We start from the raw sequence: 19331 nt of genomic DNA, 5'->3' as shown, positions 1-19331 counted from the left end.
TATTAGGAAAAGAGCACAATAGCAACTGCCTCTGCAGACACATGCAAACACACACTCTGTGGAAACACGCGCCCACGTTTTGGACACTTGCTAAGAACACCATGACACCAAGGTCAAATCTAAGCTGTAAGATGTCAGAATCCAGGCAGTTCTGAATGAAACATGTGACATATTGCTAAACAACAGATTATGTTTAGGAAATGATGAGGAAGATGACTCAGACAATTAAATGTAAACAGCCAAGGTTTGTTCTCATAAGCAGGACTATCCTGTTGAGACGAGAAGGCAGAGGACTGTGTTGATGCCGTTCTCTGCTCTCTGCCTGCACGTGGACACACCGTATGCGTGCATCACCTGAGCTTTTCCCCCACATTGCCGACCACATGACCTTTCGGGCAACCCCATCAGAGCCAGCTTTACGCACTATGTAATCCTCTGTAATCTACTACAATCCTGTTTAGCTCATTACTATAATCTATACCTGCAGTCCCTTCATCTCTGTGCTGTAAAGACACAGTTTGAACAGCAGCGTTATTTACTGCTCACTGCTGTCGCTGCCACTGTAACCTCTGTACAACTTATCCTCCCTCGCTACTGTCCAGCTTTCTTTTCCTGTGTGTGTGCACACTTTTTCTTTTGCCTAGCCATGGCGTTTTTGTTAGTTTCCTAACCTTCGTAAAATTGTAGTGGAAAGGAGTGATGAATGAGTGGATCATTTTGATAAAGCCAGTGGAGTTTTTCTTCTCTGGACTCATTTTAATTCCAGCTCTGTATGTAAGGGTGCCATTGTTAATTTGTTTTGCCAAATGAAATGGACTGAGACTCTAACTTAGCACTCAAGCACTTTTTACTTGAAGCCTCGCCCAGTGACACAAGTGCTTTTCTCAATACCTAAGCATCTTATCTGCACACACACTTCGATGGATGCTGCAAATTCATTCTAGTCTTGAAAAAGCCCATGATGAGTGGATGGAAACCTTTGAGCACAACTGTAAATTTGTGCCCCATAATCTATGAAAGACGGACCTTTTTTTTTTTTTTACTTTTTTAAATGTATTATGATACAGTGCTATAGTGAATTGCCATACACCCTGAGCTGTGGCTGCATGCTCAGGCATGCAGTCTGAGAAGAAAGCTCTCACTTTAGCTGTCATACAAATAGCCTCACATTTGATTATTTGGTTTATCGAAGAGTTCATGCTCCACTCACTGACTGCAAGCTTTCTCTGATCATTGTATTGTGTGAGCCTGGGGTGAATGTCCTTCACTTCTGTGAAGATCGTGATATTGTGTTAGCACACATCTGAATGCTTCAGTGCAGCAAACTGGCAAAAGTTCAGCTTTTCTGGAGGTGCACACATTCACTGATGATCAGTTAATCAAGTGAATTTGATTAGCAGCACCTGGCTGCTAGCTTCTCTCTTAATTCCTGTGGAAGCAGTAAGATTGAGTAAGGAAGCAGTTGAATGTCCTGTGGAGACTATTTTTCATGTAACTCCATGTCATGCTATAAATTATAGATATTAAAGACTAGACTTGACCACCATAACATCATCTATTGCATTTTTGACTGTTCAATATGAAGGCTTGGTATGTTTAGGTCTGTCTCAGGGTTGATTTTTATTATTTATTTACCTTTTTTAGCATAGGACTGATTATTTTTGCCAGGTTCATAAGCTAACATGCCAGGAAGTGTAGAAATGAACTTAACCCAGACTTCTTGGTCAGTCTATACCACACAGTAACCATATCTTTTGTGTCCTAATCCCTTTACAAATGCCCAAAAAGGGACCAACAGCACAAACAAAGGACTAGTATTCAAATGTGTCAGTTATGTAAAAAACATTCACCCACAGCTGTTATTAAGTGCAGAGTATCTTTAAAGACCAAGAGGATTTTTTTAGTTCAATTTTATTTATATAGCACCAAATGACAACAACAGTTACCTCAAGGCTCTTTATATTGTAAGGTCAAGACCCTACAACGATACGAAGAAAACAGAGAAAAACCCAACAATCACATCACTCCCTATGAGCGAAACGCTTATTTATGTACTGGAAAAACTGAGTTGGATGGGGAATGAAGTGTGAGTTCTAGATGATAGTATGTCCACAGAGATGTGAAAAGACTCCGCCAATGAAATATCTGGCAGGCAGGAATTTAGTAGAAGAGAGGCTCCTTTGTTTTGGTTATCTTTTTTTGTTCTCATGTGCTTGTTTGTGTGTGTACAGGCTACTGGCCAGATAACTATCAGCTTATTGTTTTGTGTTCATTTAGACTGGGAACATTGCTGCTATTTATAAGTCTGCATTCCTCACTTTTACTCTGTTAACCTTCTTTTGCTTTAGCCCGCTGTGTGTGTTTGTGCGTGCGTGTGTGTGTTAAACTGTGGATCCGTGCCGTGTTCTGATTAGAAACAGATGAAACCTACACTCACATATGCTTGCGGAGTGAGTCCAGTTCCTTTGTGTTGGCTGAGATCCCTCCCTGCTAAATGGCTGGAAACCGGTAGTGGTCTAAAAATAGCCCAGAACACAGCTAAGAATAGCCATGACGGGCAGTGAGTGTGTGATTGTGGTTTGCTGTGTGTGTGTGTGTGTGTGTGTGTGTGTGTGTGTGTGTGTGTGTGTGTGTGTGTGTGTGTGTGTGTGTGTGTGTGTGTGTGTGTGTGTGAGGAAAATAAAGAATAGGAAAAGAAGCAACTTCAGACTGAGTAACCACATTGAAGTTCCCCACAACCTCCTTCTCTTCCCTCCTTCCTTTTCCCCTCTCTGTCCAGTCCAGCACATACCTAACGAGAGGAAGTCAAGGACTTCATGTAAAAGTGTGTCCGATATTTATATATACACAATGAGATGTCCTTTTTTATTTCTCATTTAGCAGTGGAGGAAAAGATTAGATCCATAACTAAATATAACAGCAGCATTGCAGAAGCACTCTTGTGAGTTAAAACTAATACAGAAATACTGAAAATACCACATTAACAGTAGAGCGAAACTAATGTTACACTACTGTCTCACTTCTTTAGTGTTGTGGATGGAAATCTGTGTGCTGTTAATGTAGTTAAAAAATAATCACACATATAAACATTTAGATGTGTGATTACGGTTTCATGGACAGGTGTGGACTGTTTTTAGTTTTTCGTGGCAAATTAAGGGTCAGAAATTTTTTCCAGGTCCTTAGTTATGTTACATCCTTTAAAGGAAATGATCCCCTGGGCAGCATTGGGGTGTGGTCTGTAGCAAGATGGTTCTGGGTTCGAGTCCACCAGCTGGCTTGGGGCCTTTTTGTGTGGATTTCATGTTCTCCCTGTGCCTGCATGGGTTCTCTCCAGGTATTCTGGCTTCCTCCCCAGTAACGTGGTCAATTAACATGGTCAGTGAATGCTTATATGTCCCTCTTTGTTAAACAAAGTGGGTTGGAGACCTGTTAAGGGTGTTCTCTGCATAGGTGGCAGTAGGATGGACCTCTCAGTGTGTGGTCTAAAAAGGTATTGCTGCATCACTGAGCTGAAAAAAAAAGCAGACCTATCAGACAGAGCAGAAACTTTGGAGGTGATGAAAGGGACATTCTTCAAAAGAAAGGTAGTCAGACATACCTTTCATGAGCAACATTACACAACATCTGATTCTACAATTAATATAGAAACCGTCATAAAGGGGACAAAACTGCTTAATGATATATGAACTTTTCCAGTACTACAGAATCATGTTGGAGTTTTTCCCATCCTCTACAAACTGTCATTCACCAACCTCAGTCAGAAGTAATAGGTTTACAGCTGATAGCTACATAGAAGCTATTTCTTAAGGAAATCATGAGGAAATTTTCAGAGAAATGCGTAGAAAGTTTGGGATCCATAACTTGAATGTTTACAGTTGTTTCTTGTGTCTTTGTAAATAATGTTGGTCTAATTTTGGACAAAACTGCAATCTGCTGCCTGCGATGGTGTAAATGTTGCATGTCATGTTCCTTGGCACATGCTCACTTTCAGAGCAACTGCGCACACACACTGACGCTCACATAGATTTAAAGTATCGTCTGATGTTAAAGAGAAGGAGACCGCTCACGAAAAGAGATGCCAATGGAGCAAGTGAAGCCAAAAAGAGAAAACAAAATGGATGGAAAAGCAATGAATGGTGGAGTTGGGTGGGAGACGGGCAGCTGATTTGATATTATGGGATCTCCCTTTCCCTCTTTCCTCGTCAGCTGTCTCCCCCTAAGTTGCAAATGCCAAAGCAGGAATCTGTTCCAGCCACCTGCCGTTACACATATTCAGCCCTGACAAACACACACTCCTCATCAGTGGTTGGAAATAACTAAGACCTCAGAACATGTACTTATGTATTTGCATTATTATGTGAAGACTGTGATATCGCTTACTGTCCAAATATCTGGTTACTTTGGAGCAGTCAGGGATCAAACCACCAACCTTCTGCTCTACCTCGTGAGCTACAGCCACCCCCAAATAATGCTTTTGAATTTCATTAAAACACAACAAGACTAAAGATGTAATTTAATGCTCTTTGTATTCAGGCATATTTTGTACAAAGAACCTAAGAACCTTGCACCTGATTTAACAGCACTGTCTGACAACACCAGCTCACACCACTTAATGAATGTGCTGTGATCTTGGCTATATTTACAAATGATCACTGAGCGACAAAGTTAGACACAACAGAGTGACTCTCAAACAGGGCCTAGCTTTGGTGTGGGCACAGCTGCTGCCCAGAGAGAGAGCTGGAGGTCAATGAGGGCAAGAGTTCTGCTATAGAGCAGTACTCTCCATAGATATTTCACTAGGTGCCTTAAAAGAAAGGCACCTAATGCTGTATAAATGAAATAGAATTGAACTCTAATGAATGTTAGCTGAATATTTGCGTGCGATTCTATCAGTCTCACCACTGGCAGCTAAATTTCCCCACTACCTTTTACAAGTAATTGACTGATTGAAAACCACCAGTTAAGTTTCCTCCATTCAGTTTATACAGTAAGAAGCAATGATGTGTATTGCAGTACCTAGAAGTATATGAATCTGTAACACATTAGCTTCGTCTCGGCAAACTACAACACTAGTCCCTTGGAAGAATTTAGTGTATACTGTGTACTTGTATGTTACAACTTGAATTGCTTTTTCTTAAGTATCTTATTAGATGGATGCAGTAGAGATGGACAGGATATATGGGAAACAAATAGGATTCAGTCAGATACGCTATGGAAAGATGAGTTGGATGGAATTTTGTAAGGTAGATCTTACAATAATACAACAGAGAAAACCCCAACAATCATAAGACCCCCTCTATGAGTTAGCGCGTTGGCAACAGCGGGAAGGAAAAACTCTCTTTTAACAGGAAGAAACCTCCAGCAGAACCAGGGTCAGGGAGTGGCGGCCATCTGCCGTGACAGGGGTGGGTGAGGGGAGGAAGACGGGACAAAAGACATGCTGTGGATTGGAGGTGGGTTTCAAAGCAGCTGTTATGTGCAGCAACTGTAGGCAAACCAAAGCAGCTTAAATGATGTGCATAGATTTGTCTGCCGGATGGGTGAAAGTGAGCGGGTGAAGTTGCCTGGCTGCAGTTAAAGCTTGACTGCATGGCTGCTGATGTAGCTGACAAACAGCTACAGATAGGTTTCTGTTAAAGAAAAGAAGCTGCAGACTGAACTACTTGTGAGGCTTGTTAGCAGATTTGGCTGCTTGGTTGTGGAACCTTTTAAAATCCTGGAAAAATTTTTTGTTTTCTTGTCAGTGATTGTCTCTTAACAACAATCGCCTCATCTTGCACACTCTCCCCATGATCACTTATTCTAATTTTCCGAGAGAGAGAGAGAGAGAGAGAGCGAAAGAAACTGTGTGTGTTGTCTTTTTCTTGATCTTTGTGAACATTTTATCCACATAACCCTGATGCTGTAACCTCAGAGGCTAATTGTACAGATGATTGTGCAGACTGCCAATTACTCATCAGGTTATCGTCATTATTATAGAGGTAATTTTTCCTGTGATAATTACTGAGATTAATTTATCTCTCAGCCCTAATTACAATTTTGTTTTTCTTCTATCCTCTCAAATGAATCATTTCACAATCGCTTTGGAGTTGGGTCAAACCTAAATTTGAAACCAGCAGACTAAGACTAACTTTAATGCTTAAACACTGTTTACAGATGTAATACCAGTCATTAGGAGACCTCTACTTTACCTTAAATTCACATTTTATTGCATAAACACGTGAAGTATTTTTACAGTTTGCTCCTTTAATAAGTTAATAAGTAAAATGTTTCCACCTGACTTCCTTGCATTCAGTCTTTATTTCCACTAAAAAAGCAAAGTGATGCGTAATGTAGTAGCACTGTGTGCTCTGTGTGTATTTGATGAGGGAAAAGTAGGCTAGTGGAGTCAGTTTTATGTTTTAATAGAGCAGCCAGATTGACAAATTGCAAGGGAGTGACGAGGAACACTGCGGAGCACAGTGGCAAAAAATAACCTTCTACGGCCATCCTTCCAGTAGCCACACTGGTATTGGTGGAAGCTGCCTCACCCCTCCCCTCACTGCAGACCCTAACCCCCCCTCCCTTTTAAAGCACAACAGGTGTACATGACTGGGATGAGTGGGATAGCTGCTCCAACAGTCATATTTGTATGTCTGTGTTTGAAAGAGGCACTGCCATGCTCATACGGTGACAGACTGGACTAACGGGCTGTGAAGCGCTGAAGCAGGCCACCAAGACCCAAACCACACACATGTACAAACAGACGCACACACACTCACATCACCATCATCATTATCATCCAATATCTGTGTAAGAGAAGAGATTTCCCAATATTCACATGAAGCATCTGACCTTTGAGACACACACACACACACACAAATTAAATTCTGTTTATTCTTCACACATAACATGAGTATAAAAATTCAGAGACCTTTTTGTGAATGCTGTCACATGCTGGTGAAACGAGTATGTTGGGTTTGATTGTACCACTTGCATTTTACACTGCTGTCTGGCTTATAGAAGTCAGTTTGGAACCTCACTGGTGGGATAGCTGCTCATTTATCGCCCTCTTGTGGTTGGAAATGTTTGTTCTAAGTTCGACCTCTTCATTAGAAGAAGAGTCCTGGTGAAAGATCAAAACTTTCTCAGAGCAGACTAACTAACCACACAACCAGGGCCTTTAATTCATAAAAATCATATTTAGATTGCATGTTTTATAGTTTTATAGAGCTACTAATTGTAGTAGTCACAAGTAGCAGTGCAGTGCCAGTCCGATGCCTGTATAAACGGAGAGGCTACCATCAGGAATGGTAGTCATTGTTAGTTTGAATATGTGGGTCATCAAGAATGAGATTTCCATTCCAGATTCTTCTGGACCGGATAACAATTACTGCCTCTGATGCTGTTGGCCAACATGGTGCTGGTGGAAACTGTACTACTGCTGGCTGAATACATAGCAACAGAAATAGAGGGAGGTGTGTTAGGAGGCAGCGAGAGGGAAAGAAAGGCAGGGGTGTGGAGTTGAGAGTAGGGACTATGGCTGCTAAAGGGAAAGCTGATATGATGGAGAGAAGGATGGTCGATTTTGACTTTGGACATCAAGACGACTAAGGAAGTGAAGGCAGACGTAAGGATTTAAACGATTTAAGTCAAAAAAGGAAGAATTATGCACTTAGTTCAGGGAGGAATTGAGAAAGGCTCTGGGTGGTAGGGCAGACTTACCAAATGACTGGAAAAGTACAGTTGAGGGAAACTGCCAGAAGGTGTTTGGTGTATCAGGACAGAGCAAAGACAATGAGGAATGTTGTTGGAATGAGGAAGTTTTAGCAAAGGAAAAGTGCGATAGCCATAAAGAGAAATAAAGTAGACAGGAGTGCTGGGAGGCTAGATGTACAGCAGAGAGAAGGGAAGCAACAAAAAGGCTTATAGTGAGTATGGAGGAAAGTTAGCAAATGAAGAAGAGTTGGATGAAGATTTGGTCCAGGTGACATACCTGTGCAGTTATGCAGATGTGTGGGAGAGAGGGTAATGGACTTTTAGACCAGACTGTTTAACACAAGAGGGTGGACAAGCTTAGAAATGAGGACATCAGAGGGACAGCTCAGGTTGAGGGATGTGGAGACAAAGTTAGAGAGGTGAACCTGAGATGAGGTTTAGGCCATGTGCAGAGGAGAGATAGTGGACACACTTTACAAAAAATGTTGAAGATGGAGCTGCCGGGCAGGAGGAAAAGAGGAAGGTCTCAGAGAAGATCCGTGGATGTAGTACATACAGTAAAGTCACCCTGCTGTGTTTGACTCTTTTGTTTGTCTTCTTTTATCCAGACCCTGCGAAAGAAGGGTTTAAACGGCTGTGAAAGCCCTGACATCGAGGCTGATGACTCTGCTGGCCAGAGCCCAGAGTTGGACGATAAATACCGGAAAATCAATGAAGACATTGACCTGATGATCAACCGACAGAGAATCTGTGTATGTTCACACCTGCTCTTTTTGATGCATAGCGTTGTTTTAAGCAGCTTCGTGTTTCCTTACCAGTGACGACTGGCTTTGTTTGTTCTATGTGCAGGGTCTGCCCTCCAACTATGACATGGGTATATCCATCCCAGGCAGTAATCAGGGTGGGCTGCTCTACTCCCATCAGGGCATAGGGGGCAGTCTAGGTAACCATAGCCTGCTGCCCATCTCTCACTCATCTCTGCAAAGAAACAGCATGTCGCCTCAAAGTCCTTCCAGCACAGGAAATGCAGGTATGTTTGTGGTCAGTAGCTTTTTCTTCAGTCCTCATCAAAGACCTTATTAAATGTTCAGCTGTTTTGGACTGTAACACAGCTAGAGCTCAAAATGGGCCTTTGGGCAAATAAGCAGGCTGGTCCACACCTAGCAAATACTCGGTGTTAACCTACCTAGCACGTGTTTTCCTGTTTTTTGTCTTCTATTTAAAAATCTTTTCACAATCCTGCTGATTTTCCTTTCATAGACAGCCTGACGCGCTGCAGTGTTTCCAGATTTTCTATATGAGAAAAAAAAACAGTATTGGCCAACATTTGGTCCAGCAGTGACAAAAAGGTGTAGCAGTCAGGCATTAATGGCATTTTAGACTTAAGAATACAACTTAAAAAGTGACTCAGCCGTGAGTGTTTTCCTACTTTTTTCTATGATAATGACAATCAATAGATATGCTAAGGCCATAAGAGGATCATTTTCCCAGTAATCTTTCTATTGTGGGTTTGCGTTAACTTTGCATTTCCTAACACGGTTAGTAAAACTACAATTTTGCCAGCTGTGTTAGGTTCTCTTGAATCATCTTTTTCTTTAGTAGTAATTTATTGGGAGCCCTATATAGTATGTTCATTTGAATAATTATTATTCTTAAGAATGAAGACAATCTCTGCATATCAGGTTTGGAATAACAGCTGAGCTCTACATGATAAATAGTTTGCAAAGGTTCCTGATCAAGAATCTAACACCCAAAGTATTATGGCGTTGTATAATAAAAATGAACAACAAAACCCAGATTGTATACTCATTTGATGTGTGTGTTTCTGTCTGTAGGACTGATGGGTTCAGAGCTGTCGAGCACTGTTTTGTCAAGTGTGGGTAAGAACGCAACTCTGTCTTATTTCTTTATATATATCTCTATCACTCTCTTTGTATAGATAGATCTTCGTCATAACAGAGTAAACTGAACACTGTCTTTAGGTCACCTAAATATTAAATGACATAAACGTGTGAAAAGTCAGATAGCAGAGCAGCCATAACTACAAATGTAGATGATGTTTTACATAACAGTCGGTTTTAGGCACTGAAAGAACAGCCAGTTCTTGAGGGGCTTCATCTACATTCCTCCACTCCGTCAGTTGTTGCTGCTGTGGTGAACATGATAGTGTAGTCTTCTAGTGGAAACAGGTAAAATGTGAGTGTAGTGGATCCAGCACTGCTGATTAGGGCATCATTATGTATATGTTTGCGCCACCTTGTGCTCAGTATGAGAAGAAATATGCCTGCTCTAAACAGTAGGTGTTACCAGTGGTAAATGTCATCAGGGCACTGACTGCAGCAGCATTTCCTTAATACAGTTTTAGTTGCTAGAGATGCACTATAGCGCCTCCTGGAGTACATAAGCTCAAATACTCTGTTTTTAAGGGCTGAGTAAATCAGGGTGATGATAGGTAAATCCTGTGCTGTAAATCTCCTCTCTCTTAAAAGTCCAGCTGAAAACACACCATCCTCTTTCAGGCTCTTCTCACACACTAGGATCTTGACAAGATCAAAACTGGTAGCACGTGGTTGGGTGTGCAACTTTTTTTTTTAACCTGGAACCCTTTGGTTGCTAAGATATAGAACATCCATTGATGAAATATCTTGCAAGCACCTCAACAGCTTACTGCTGCTAGACCCACAATTAAAAAAGGTGCTTCTCAGAGTGTCATTTTTCATTTCATTTGGTAATTTGAGGACATGCATGAAGAAAACTGTAGCGATAATGTCTCTTCTTGCTATTTAGCACTCGTGTAAGTCTCCTCCCCTGTGATTGGACAGCTAGGTATCTCCCCTGTATCCAGTTCAGATGAGGAATAAAGCAGTACATTGGGAGTCTGTCATTGCTCATTGTTCAGCTGCTTAAACTCTAAAATATAAAATTCATTTCTGAGACAGACAATCTTCCCTCTCTGGTTATTGACTTCAGCTAGAGTTTGCAGTTATAAAACTTTGAGTGGATGAGCACGTTTTCAGACTTTTTCATTGGAGTGATGCACTTTGAACTTTCTCCCCAGATGTTCCGTTAAAGAGTGCTCCAGTAGCATTCAATCAACTATACATCTGCAGATACTGAAGTTAAAGACACTTTTACCAGCCTCACACTAGAAAAAGGGAAGATTCACCTATTTTATGTAAAAATGGTGTCGCACGAAATCTTAGAACATCCTGCTGAAGTGGTTGGTCAGAATCAGAAGTTTGAAAACAGCAATGATAAATATACTTCCATGAAATATAGGCACAAATAAAAATGGGTTTGGGGTACAGTAGTGATTTTGTAGTCATTTGTAATGAGAGATACCTTTTTAAAACTTTGCCCGACCAGGAAACGACAGCTACAGCAACCACTGCACCTCCCCTGGACTGCTGTCTCCAGGAGGCGCCCCCAAGAACATGCAGGATAAAAGTCCTTCAATGAACATGAGCCGTAAACCTGACCTGCGAACACTGATGCCCCCTTCCAACAAGTGCAACAACATACCAGCTGTTGTAAGTGCTTCCTTCTGCTTAGTCTTTTGATTTGTTTGATTTCATAAGTTGATTTTTATGTGCGGACTCATTTGAGTTTGTGCTTTATTGCTGCCCTGCAGTGTGAGGACTTTGACCTGATGTTGGTAAGTAGCTCTGAAAAAAATCTGATCAGCAGAGAGAACCATACTTTTCATGTATGCCTCCTTCTGCTAGTTTATAGATGATATACAAGCTACAAATATGTGAAATTAGTGCCAATGTCATTTACATTATTACCTTAAGCAAGGGAACTATTTGTACTTTAGAGATATTTGAAAAATTCTGCCGCTGAAGTGATTTTAAGGAACCATGAAGAAAGGCTCCTGAAGATGAGCTTGAAAATTTAGGATCTCTAAAGGAGTTATTGGCATGACCAGGTCACCGTGAATACCAGCAAACGCTAGAAGTACCACTTGAGATTACTGATTTTCTAAAATGAGCAAATCATGATTACCGGGCATGGCAGATAACCATAAAATGCTGGCCCTGAATCAGCTGTCACTGTTTAGCTTGGTGACATCTTACCTTTTCTTTGCAGAACCAGAGAATAAATCACTCCCAGACAGCTCAGACCTTGTCAACCCCTGCTGTCACTCTCTCTGCCACCACTATCCCCAGTCAGGGGATGGGTGGGTACCAATCTACACTTTCCTCATCTTATGGCACAGGTGATTACAACAAAAGCACACTGCTGCTGGACTCCACAGGTTTCCTCGTCTTTGCTCAAGTTTCTCTTTTTGTCCATCTTCAGATTTCTCCCTCAGCAGTGACCTGCCATCGCTGTCCGGTTTTGGAGGTTCTGTTCTGGGATCAGTGAACTGGCAGCAACAGCAGATACAGAATCTACAACACTCAGCACTGGGACACATGGGGTAAGCAGCTGTGTATATTACCTTCAGGCCACAGGCCAAGCCTTAGAAAGAATTGTCCAGAATCAATGCAATAATTTCAGCTGTTAGTGTCCTGGTTTATCCAGCATACACTGGAAAAAATGAAAATTAAAAAAATAGTTTAATTAATAGTAATTGTTACTTAATTATTCAGAAATCCCCTTAAAAAACAGACATTTCCACGGAGCCCAAGTGCAACATGATCACATTTCTGTAAATCAATGTTTCCATCCACTTGTATGTTCAATTGGAAACAGCAGCCAAAAACAAGAATCTTCATATTCTCACCAAAGAATTAAAACAAGCGTTTAATCGACATTTCCTCTAAAGACGTTCTTAAAATTTGCTTTGCTCTGAGTTTAAGATGCTGTTTCTCTTGCTTTGATCTTACAGGAATTTGTGCCAGAACTCAAACCTAAACCTCTCCTCTGGCCATCAAAACGTCCACATCAAGTCTGAGCCAGCCTCCCCTCCCAGAGACCGGATGGTTGGAACAGGACTTGAAGGAGGCATGACCACAGTTGGATACTCCACCACAGGCCGGGGGTCCCATGAACAAGGGCGTTCCCCTGGTGACAGCGTGTCCAGCTGTGGGAGCTCATATGAAGGCAGCGATGAGCGAGAGGATCACCATGGGAACGACAGCTTCCTCCTCCACCCCCTGTCCAGTCATGAGGAGCACCACAACCCATCAGTTAAACGGATGAGGCTATCAGAAGGGTGGACGGCATGATCAGAGCCTCTCTACAGCCGGGGGAGGAGTATTAGTAAAGTTACCGCATAGTGTTATTATTATTATTATTATTAACATCATATTCTTCTTGTACTGAGTGGGTGTGCTATATGTGTAACATGTACATGGGGGTGGGGCTGCTATGTGTGGATACAGTGATTGCTCAGCTGTATTTCCAGCATATACTCTTGGTAGACTTCACACTAATGACTGCTTGAAGTTCAGAACCAGTTTTCAGACATCGAGAAAGAAAAGGAAGAAAACTGTTTGACTTAAATCCAACTTTTTACAGTTTTCAGAGCTTCATATTGTCCAAGGAAGTTTTTATTCATTTGATAGTAAAAGTGAACCAGGCCAATCCCAACCAGAGCCAGATTCTAAAACATCCAAAAGCTTTAAATGAAAGAGTTCAGTCAAATTAAAGAAGTGCTCAGTGAGTTAGATGAGACTTTTGTCTGGGCCTAAAAGTATTCATAATCACTTCTTCTTACTGTTCCAAAGGCAGGTGTTCATATCATTCATTTCCCAATGTTGAGGTCAGTGAATATATGAATAATCCCAAAGAGTCAAGAAAAATGAATGTATTAGAGGAATGTAGGAGTGTAAAAAGAACAATATAAAAATTCTCCTGAAAAGGAAATACTTCAGTAAATCACAAATATGTGAAAAAATTAAAAACAACTAGTTTAAACTTCAACTAGTACAAAGAAAAAAGTAAGAAGGAAATATCCAACTGTTTTCATTCAGAAGTAAAAGCTTGAAATTGTTAAGAGTTTCTTTTCCCCCCCACCTTTTCTACAAACACTGTTGGTCCATGATATCATTCAGGAGCCAAACATATTGAAGCTGTCAGAGGGGCTGTTGGTGTACATGTATTGCTTGTTTTATGTGTGTGTGTTCATGTGTGTGGGTATAAGCAAATAACATATGTACATATGTGCTACTTATGAGCATATGTATGCAAAGCAACAAAAAGATCAAGGTGAGAAAATCTGGTACTCTGAATAGTGACTCTAATGGTGAATTTAATGTCAGGTGGCTAAATGGAGCATCAGTTCACTGCTGCAGGTACAACATATTTATGCACATAATCAATCACTCATGTAACCAGAACATATGGAAAGTAAAGTGTGGCGAAGAAAATGGGTTGAAAAAATGGGAGTATGAGTAAGTGCAGGAAGAGAAAGTGATGTCAAATCGTGAGAGGTTTCATTGTGAGGGAGAAGAAAGTGATCTGGAACAAGTTGGATAGAAAACAAGTTTCATTTATTGTGAAGACAATTTCAGAGCAAAAGGGGGGACTACAGTTAATTCAGACATGATACCAAAAACATCAGAAAACACTGAAGCAAAAAAAGCTGTGATTGGAAGTAACTAAGTAAGTAATTCTGACAATGACCCACCTCAAAGTATTTTAGTTAAAATGTCAGTCACACAGGCTACATATACACAAAATGATGTATATTAGCAGAAGGAAGCTAAAAGCTGTAGGAATTTTATTATTAATTAGAATTGTATCATTAATTATTATTATATAAATAATAAAACCAAAAGAAATGAGGAAATTACACCCAAATTCTGGTTCTAAATGTAGTTTGTAAAATTAAACAATAGATTTACTTACTTTCTTTTTAAAATGTTCAAATGTAAGTAATCTGAAGTGAAGTATAGTTCACAATTTGGTATCCAGTTTATAAAAAGACAATCTAAAAGTTGTTATTCCTAGGAAAACAAACGAGGTCGTGTGTGGAACCAGACAGCAGAGGGCGCTCGCGTGAGGCGACTGCAGCAATGAAACTGTTATTCGTGTCTTTGTAATTGATGCATGAAAGTTAGCATGTGCTGATAGCTTTGCAGGATTTAGCAGTCAGGGTGAGGATCCTAAAAGCCATATTGACTGGGACAAGTGATGCTTTGCTGCACAGAGTTTGTAGTGTAGTGTTTTTCAAACTAAACTTTGCTTGTTAGATCAGATTGATATTTTTGGATGTCTGCAGTCCCGTGTAATAACAACGATATAAAAAGCAGCAGCAGAATGCACACATGCACACCGTTTCCCATCAGATGTTCAGGGAGACGTTTGCTCTAAGGTAGAAAAAAGTTTGTTTAGCTGGTGTCAGACCCAACGTGATCTCACAGCGACAATCCGTCAGAGCACAAAGGACAAAGCTCCTGTTTTCCACTTACCACTTTCATCATTTTTAAATACTAGCAGTGGTGGAAGAAGTCCTCAGGACGGTTAAGTTCAAGCGAAGTACCAGCCAAAAATGTTACCCGTTAGACTGTCCACCATGGTTTAGTCTAGTCAAGGGCGTAGATTTGGCATGGACGGATGGGACAGTAAAGAAAGACATTGAGTTGTTGTGTGGGACACCAGTAGTCCATGTCTGTTGCTGTAACAGTAGTTCATGTTTAGAATAAGAAATCCCAGCTCACTGATTTGATAGAGGCAATAGTGCCTAAAATGTTGCATAATTTTGGTGAGAGATCTTTTACTTAGAGTAGTTTTATGGACAAAAACCACCAGGTCATTCAGTGTTCCCGTAGTGCTAATGTATCAGAGATGTTGGTGTACTATAACTGAAGTAATGTTAAGTCTTTAAAGTCATATTCTTTTATTGTCATGACTGTATTTGAAGCTATTTTTATTTTTGTATGATACCTGATTTATATGGAATATGGCTGAAGTAAACTAAAGCCTAAAATACTTAGTCATTTGTTTAATAATAATTTAACATTATATAATTCACATATAAAACTATGAATTGTAATTTTAAACGGTTTAAAAGCATGTAGAATAACATATGTAGGCAAGTATATTTCTCCTTTTTTTTTTATCAAGAAGCAAAGACAAAAAGGAAAAAAATAAGAAACAGGGCAGCGTTCAGTGGTTGAATCATCCGTCCCCACCAATGCCAAAACCAAATCTACGCCCTTGAGTCTAGTGCTTCCCATGGTCATTTTACAAGATTGTTCATGATTTTACCTTTTTATGTAACAGCAATAATAGAAGCACATGTGAATACATTTTAGGATTTGCCACCATATTTAGTAAAAAATGTACTAAGAACAAGAATTTTGTCCACCATACACTAAGTTTATCTTTGGATATAAAATCTTGCAAAATAAAAAACAAAACATACAGTTATGAAAAGTTAAAGTACTTGGCTACTTTCCAGTACCGCGTGTTTGTGTTTGTGTAACTCTACAAGTGTACATAAGTGACTGAGTTGTGCCTTGCATGTCAGCTGGGTCTGACGCCAGCCACAGACAGGCTGAAGGACTGCAGAGTGAAATCCACTTATTTTTAGTTTTTAATACTGAAGAGATGCTGGTGGCTGAGGCTTGTTCACATTTGAATATTTTGGTTTTAAAACTGTATATTTGGAGCTCAAACCCTCAGCCATCATCTCTACTGTAAATCCAGCGAATAAATTCTCTCACTGAAAATCCCTGTAGCTGTGATGGGATGAAGTGATGTCTGTTAACCAGGGCAGAGCCCAGATGTGTTCACTTCTGCACCCTTTTCCTTTTCATCAAGCTGGTCTTACTGTACCACAATGAAGTGAGAGCCAGGAGCTCATCCTTGGGCTTCAAGTGGAGTGGCTTGTGTACGGGTGGAGGTGAAGCTCACAAAACAGGGAGATGCAGTGTTGACATTGTGAAAGCCCCTCTGTATCTGTTTTCAGTTTGATTACTGCCTGTACCTGAAGCGCCCCAATGAAATAGTTTCATTTCCTTTTTTTGGTGACATCAGTGAATGTCCTCTGTACACTGGGGGAAATGTACACTTTTGGCTCTGTTATGCCATTGTTTCATGCACTAATGTTTCTAATAACTATTAAGTTAGATATTCAAAGAGATTGTTAGCGGCATAAGCTGGCCTTTGTCGCCAATTTGGAGACAATGAAAAACAAATTAAACACACTGTTGTTGCAGATGTACAGCAATTCCCTCACTCAGAAATGTGGTAGTATTTGTATTTTGCAAAAAAAAAAAAATATATATATATATATATATATATATATATATATTAAAATATATCGGTCTCTGTCTGATTTGTTATCATTGCCTCGTTTTAACAGGATTGTGTGAAGACAGATATACTGCAGTTTCAGTCAAAATGATGAACCCTACTGAGTATGTATATAGGTGTACACATCAATAATTTTTAAACTTTCACATACGCTCACATATAATAATATCAAAATGCATTAAAATGGTTTAGTGATGGCATAGTCTGACATTATTTTATTTATTAAATTTCAGTTCAATTTTATTTATATAACACCAAATCACAAGAGCAGTCACCTCAAGATGCTTTATGAGTAAGCACTGGGCGACAGTGGGAAAGATGGCTCCCTTTTAACAGGGTAACTCCACCATTCCTCACTGTGTTACTGGAGGCCAAGCTAAGTACGCATCTGGTTATGAGATCCAGATCCCACAAACAACAGAAAATAAATTTTGATTTGAGCTCTCGATTTTTGCTGCATTGCCCAAAATAAGCAAGAAGACTTTAGCTGATAAATAAGTTTTAGGGGGGGGTTTCAAGGATTCAGCGAACACCTCCAGACTTGGAGATAAAGACTCTTCTCTTGTGATTCTCAAAGACTGGATTGAACTCATTTTACACTAGAAGCACAATCTGTGCTGTAGCCTGCTCTGCTCCAGTATCTTAGGACATTACCACATGTCAGTCACCGTACAAAGTTGTTCTTACTGACCACCTTTATCCTACTGTAACAGATTCTTGTTCTAATGGCAGTAATCTTTTTCTGGATGATGATTCCCATGAACAAATCCATTCATGCTCATCAGATCACAGCAGAGTTTAACAGCTATTGGAGCAAGGTGTTAGACATCCTCTCACCAACAACTGGTTGCAGGTGATGGCTGGCCCTCCCTGAGCCTGGTCCTGCCAGAGGTTTCTTACTGCTATTCCTTCCTTTATTATTGCAGGCTCTTTACCTTACAGCATAAAGTGCTTTGAGGTGAGTGTTTTTATAATTTGGTGCTTTATAAATAAAATTTGAATTGAATTGACGGTGTTGAGAATGAAGAATGTTGTTCAACCCTCACGCAGAGAAATGGAGAATTGCTGTGTAGGAGCTGGTCTCACAGCTGTAGCTCAGGAGGTAAGCAGTAAATGTACTCATCATAAGGTTGTTAGTCTTCCCTTTGTTTTTTCACTCACTAGTATTTATCTTCTTTATCTTTCTTCTTCTTCTTTATTCTTTATTTGTCACGTGCATAGTTATACAAGTATAACACACAGTGAAATGTAGCCTGACACGCTCTTCGACATGTGCAAAAATTGGGGGGGGGGGGTGTAGAGGATATCTGGATAAATATATGATAATTGCAAGTAATCCATACAGCACAAAGAAATCTTCATGTTTGTTTCAGCAGACTAACCACCAGAGGGCAGAAAAGACCGACAGCACTATAAACATTGGTTCTCATTTGTTAGGAATTACACCCTTTATTAGTCCAGTTTCAGTGGATATTTCTTGGTTTAAAAGCCAGTTTTACTAATTGTGTTTTTCATTTGTTACTAATCAAGTGTTTAAAGTCTTTGAATCCTTAAAAAGTATACATTTGATCTCTCCATGTACTCTGAGGCCTTATACACCTGAACTTAATATGACAGCGTGTGTGTGCAGATTAGAAAAGCCTGCGTACCTTCACCACTTCTCCCAGATCTCTAATGCAATCATAGATTGCTTTAACTCTGCATTTATTCACTTACCTGTAAATATACCTGTTTAATCTTTCCCAGTACTTAGCAAGTGGGTTTATGATTCTGCCGATCCATGACAGAAGACTCTGCCTAAAATTCTGCTTTGAAATACCCTAGGCACCACAAGTAAGCCAGCAGTCCTCTATTGTGGTGATACAATACTACAAGGTCATTAATGTCTGTCTATGAGGTCTGTCTGCAAACTGTTTGTTACCCTCAAGCTATAGCTGTCTGTGAACTTTGCCTGCTGACATACTCACTTTTACAAGCTGATATGCAGTGACCAAAGTGGGAACTTATCATGGGATTTTCATATGTGGCTAACACAAGAGAAGCACCTACCGTCTCTACACATCTCCTGCTGTGGAAACATCGACAGCCGCCCCTCCACTTAGTGCTCAGTCGCAGCTCACTGTAACACCACACTCTGGTCCGGTTTGGCCACCTCTGGAGGACATCCAGTCATCTCAGATATCTCCTGGCTCTGGCCGATGACATATGCCAAAGTCCCAATTGTGCTCTGCACCCTGCAACCCAGAGCCTGGTCCTGGTAAAGGACAGTAAGGAGCATACTAGGGAAACAAATCAACAAATTTGACCCACTGTAAAATGTTGATGTACCCTGCTTTCCAGTGCACAACCACCCAAATAACCAGTTAAGTTCTGGTCAGGTGTCTGCTCTAAAGCGGTTGATGCATCTGCCTCAGGGGTTACAG

The 19331-nt window shown here is 40.4% G+C and overlaps 1 protein-coding gene across 3 annotated transcripts in view; it reads left to right on the top strand.

Annotated features, from left to right (window-relative positions):
- mef2ca (myocyte enhancer factor 2ca) overlaps positions 1 to 16927 on the top strand; it is a 36059-nt gene extending 19132 nt beyond the window's left edge. For 2 of the 3 annotated variants that reach the window (XM_026172682.2, XM_026172683.2), the window contains 8 exons: positions 8307 to 8450; positions 8548 to 8728; positions 9534 to 9578; positions 11065 to 11228; positions 11330 to 11353; positions 11788 to 11917; positions 12001 to 12121; positions 12533 to 16927. In XM_026172682.2, coding sequence (XP_026028467.2) covers positions 8307 to 8450; positions 8548 to 8728; positions 9534 to 9578; positions 11065 to 11228; positions 11330 to 11353; positions 11788 to 11917; positions 12001 to 12121; positions 12533 to 12872 — 1149 coding nt within the window. In that variant the 3' untranslated portion in view covers positions 12873 to 16927. The remainder of the gene's footprint in view (positions 1 to 8306; positions 8451 to 8547; positions 8729 to 9533; positions 9579 to 11064; positions 11229 to 11329; positions 11354 to 11787; positions 11918 to 12000; positions 12122 to 12532) is intronic. The other variant, XM_026172684.2, reaches the window with a different exon arrangement.
- The last annotated feature ends 2404 nt before the right edge of the window (positions 16928 to 19331 follow it).

Source organism: Astatotilapia calliptera, chromosome 7 (genome assembly GCF_964374335.1).
Source record: "Astatotilapia calliptera chromosome 7, fAstCal68.1, whole genome shotgun sequence".
NCBI classification, from domain to species: Eukaryota; Metazoa; Chordata; class Actinopteri; order Cichliformes; family Cichlidae; genus Astatotilapia; species Astatotilapia calliptera.
This window is presented reverse-complemented; position numbering and strand designations above follow the sequence as displayed.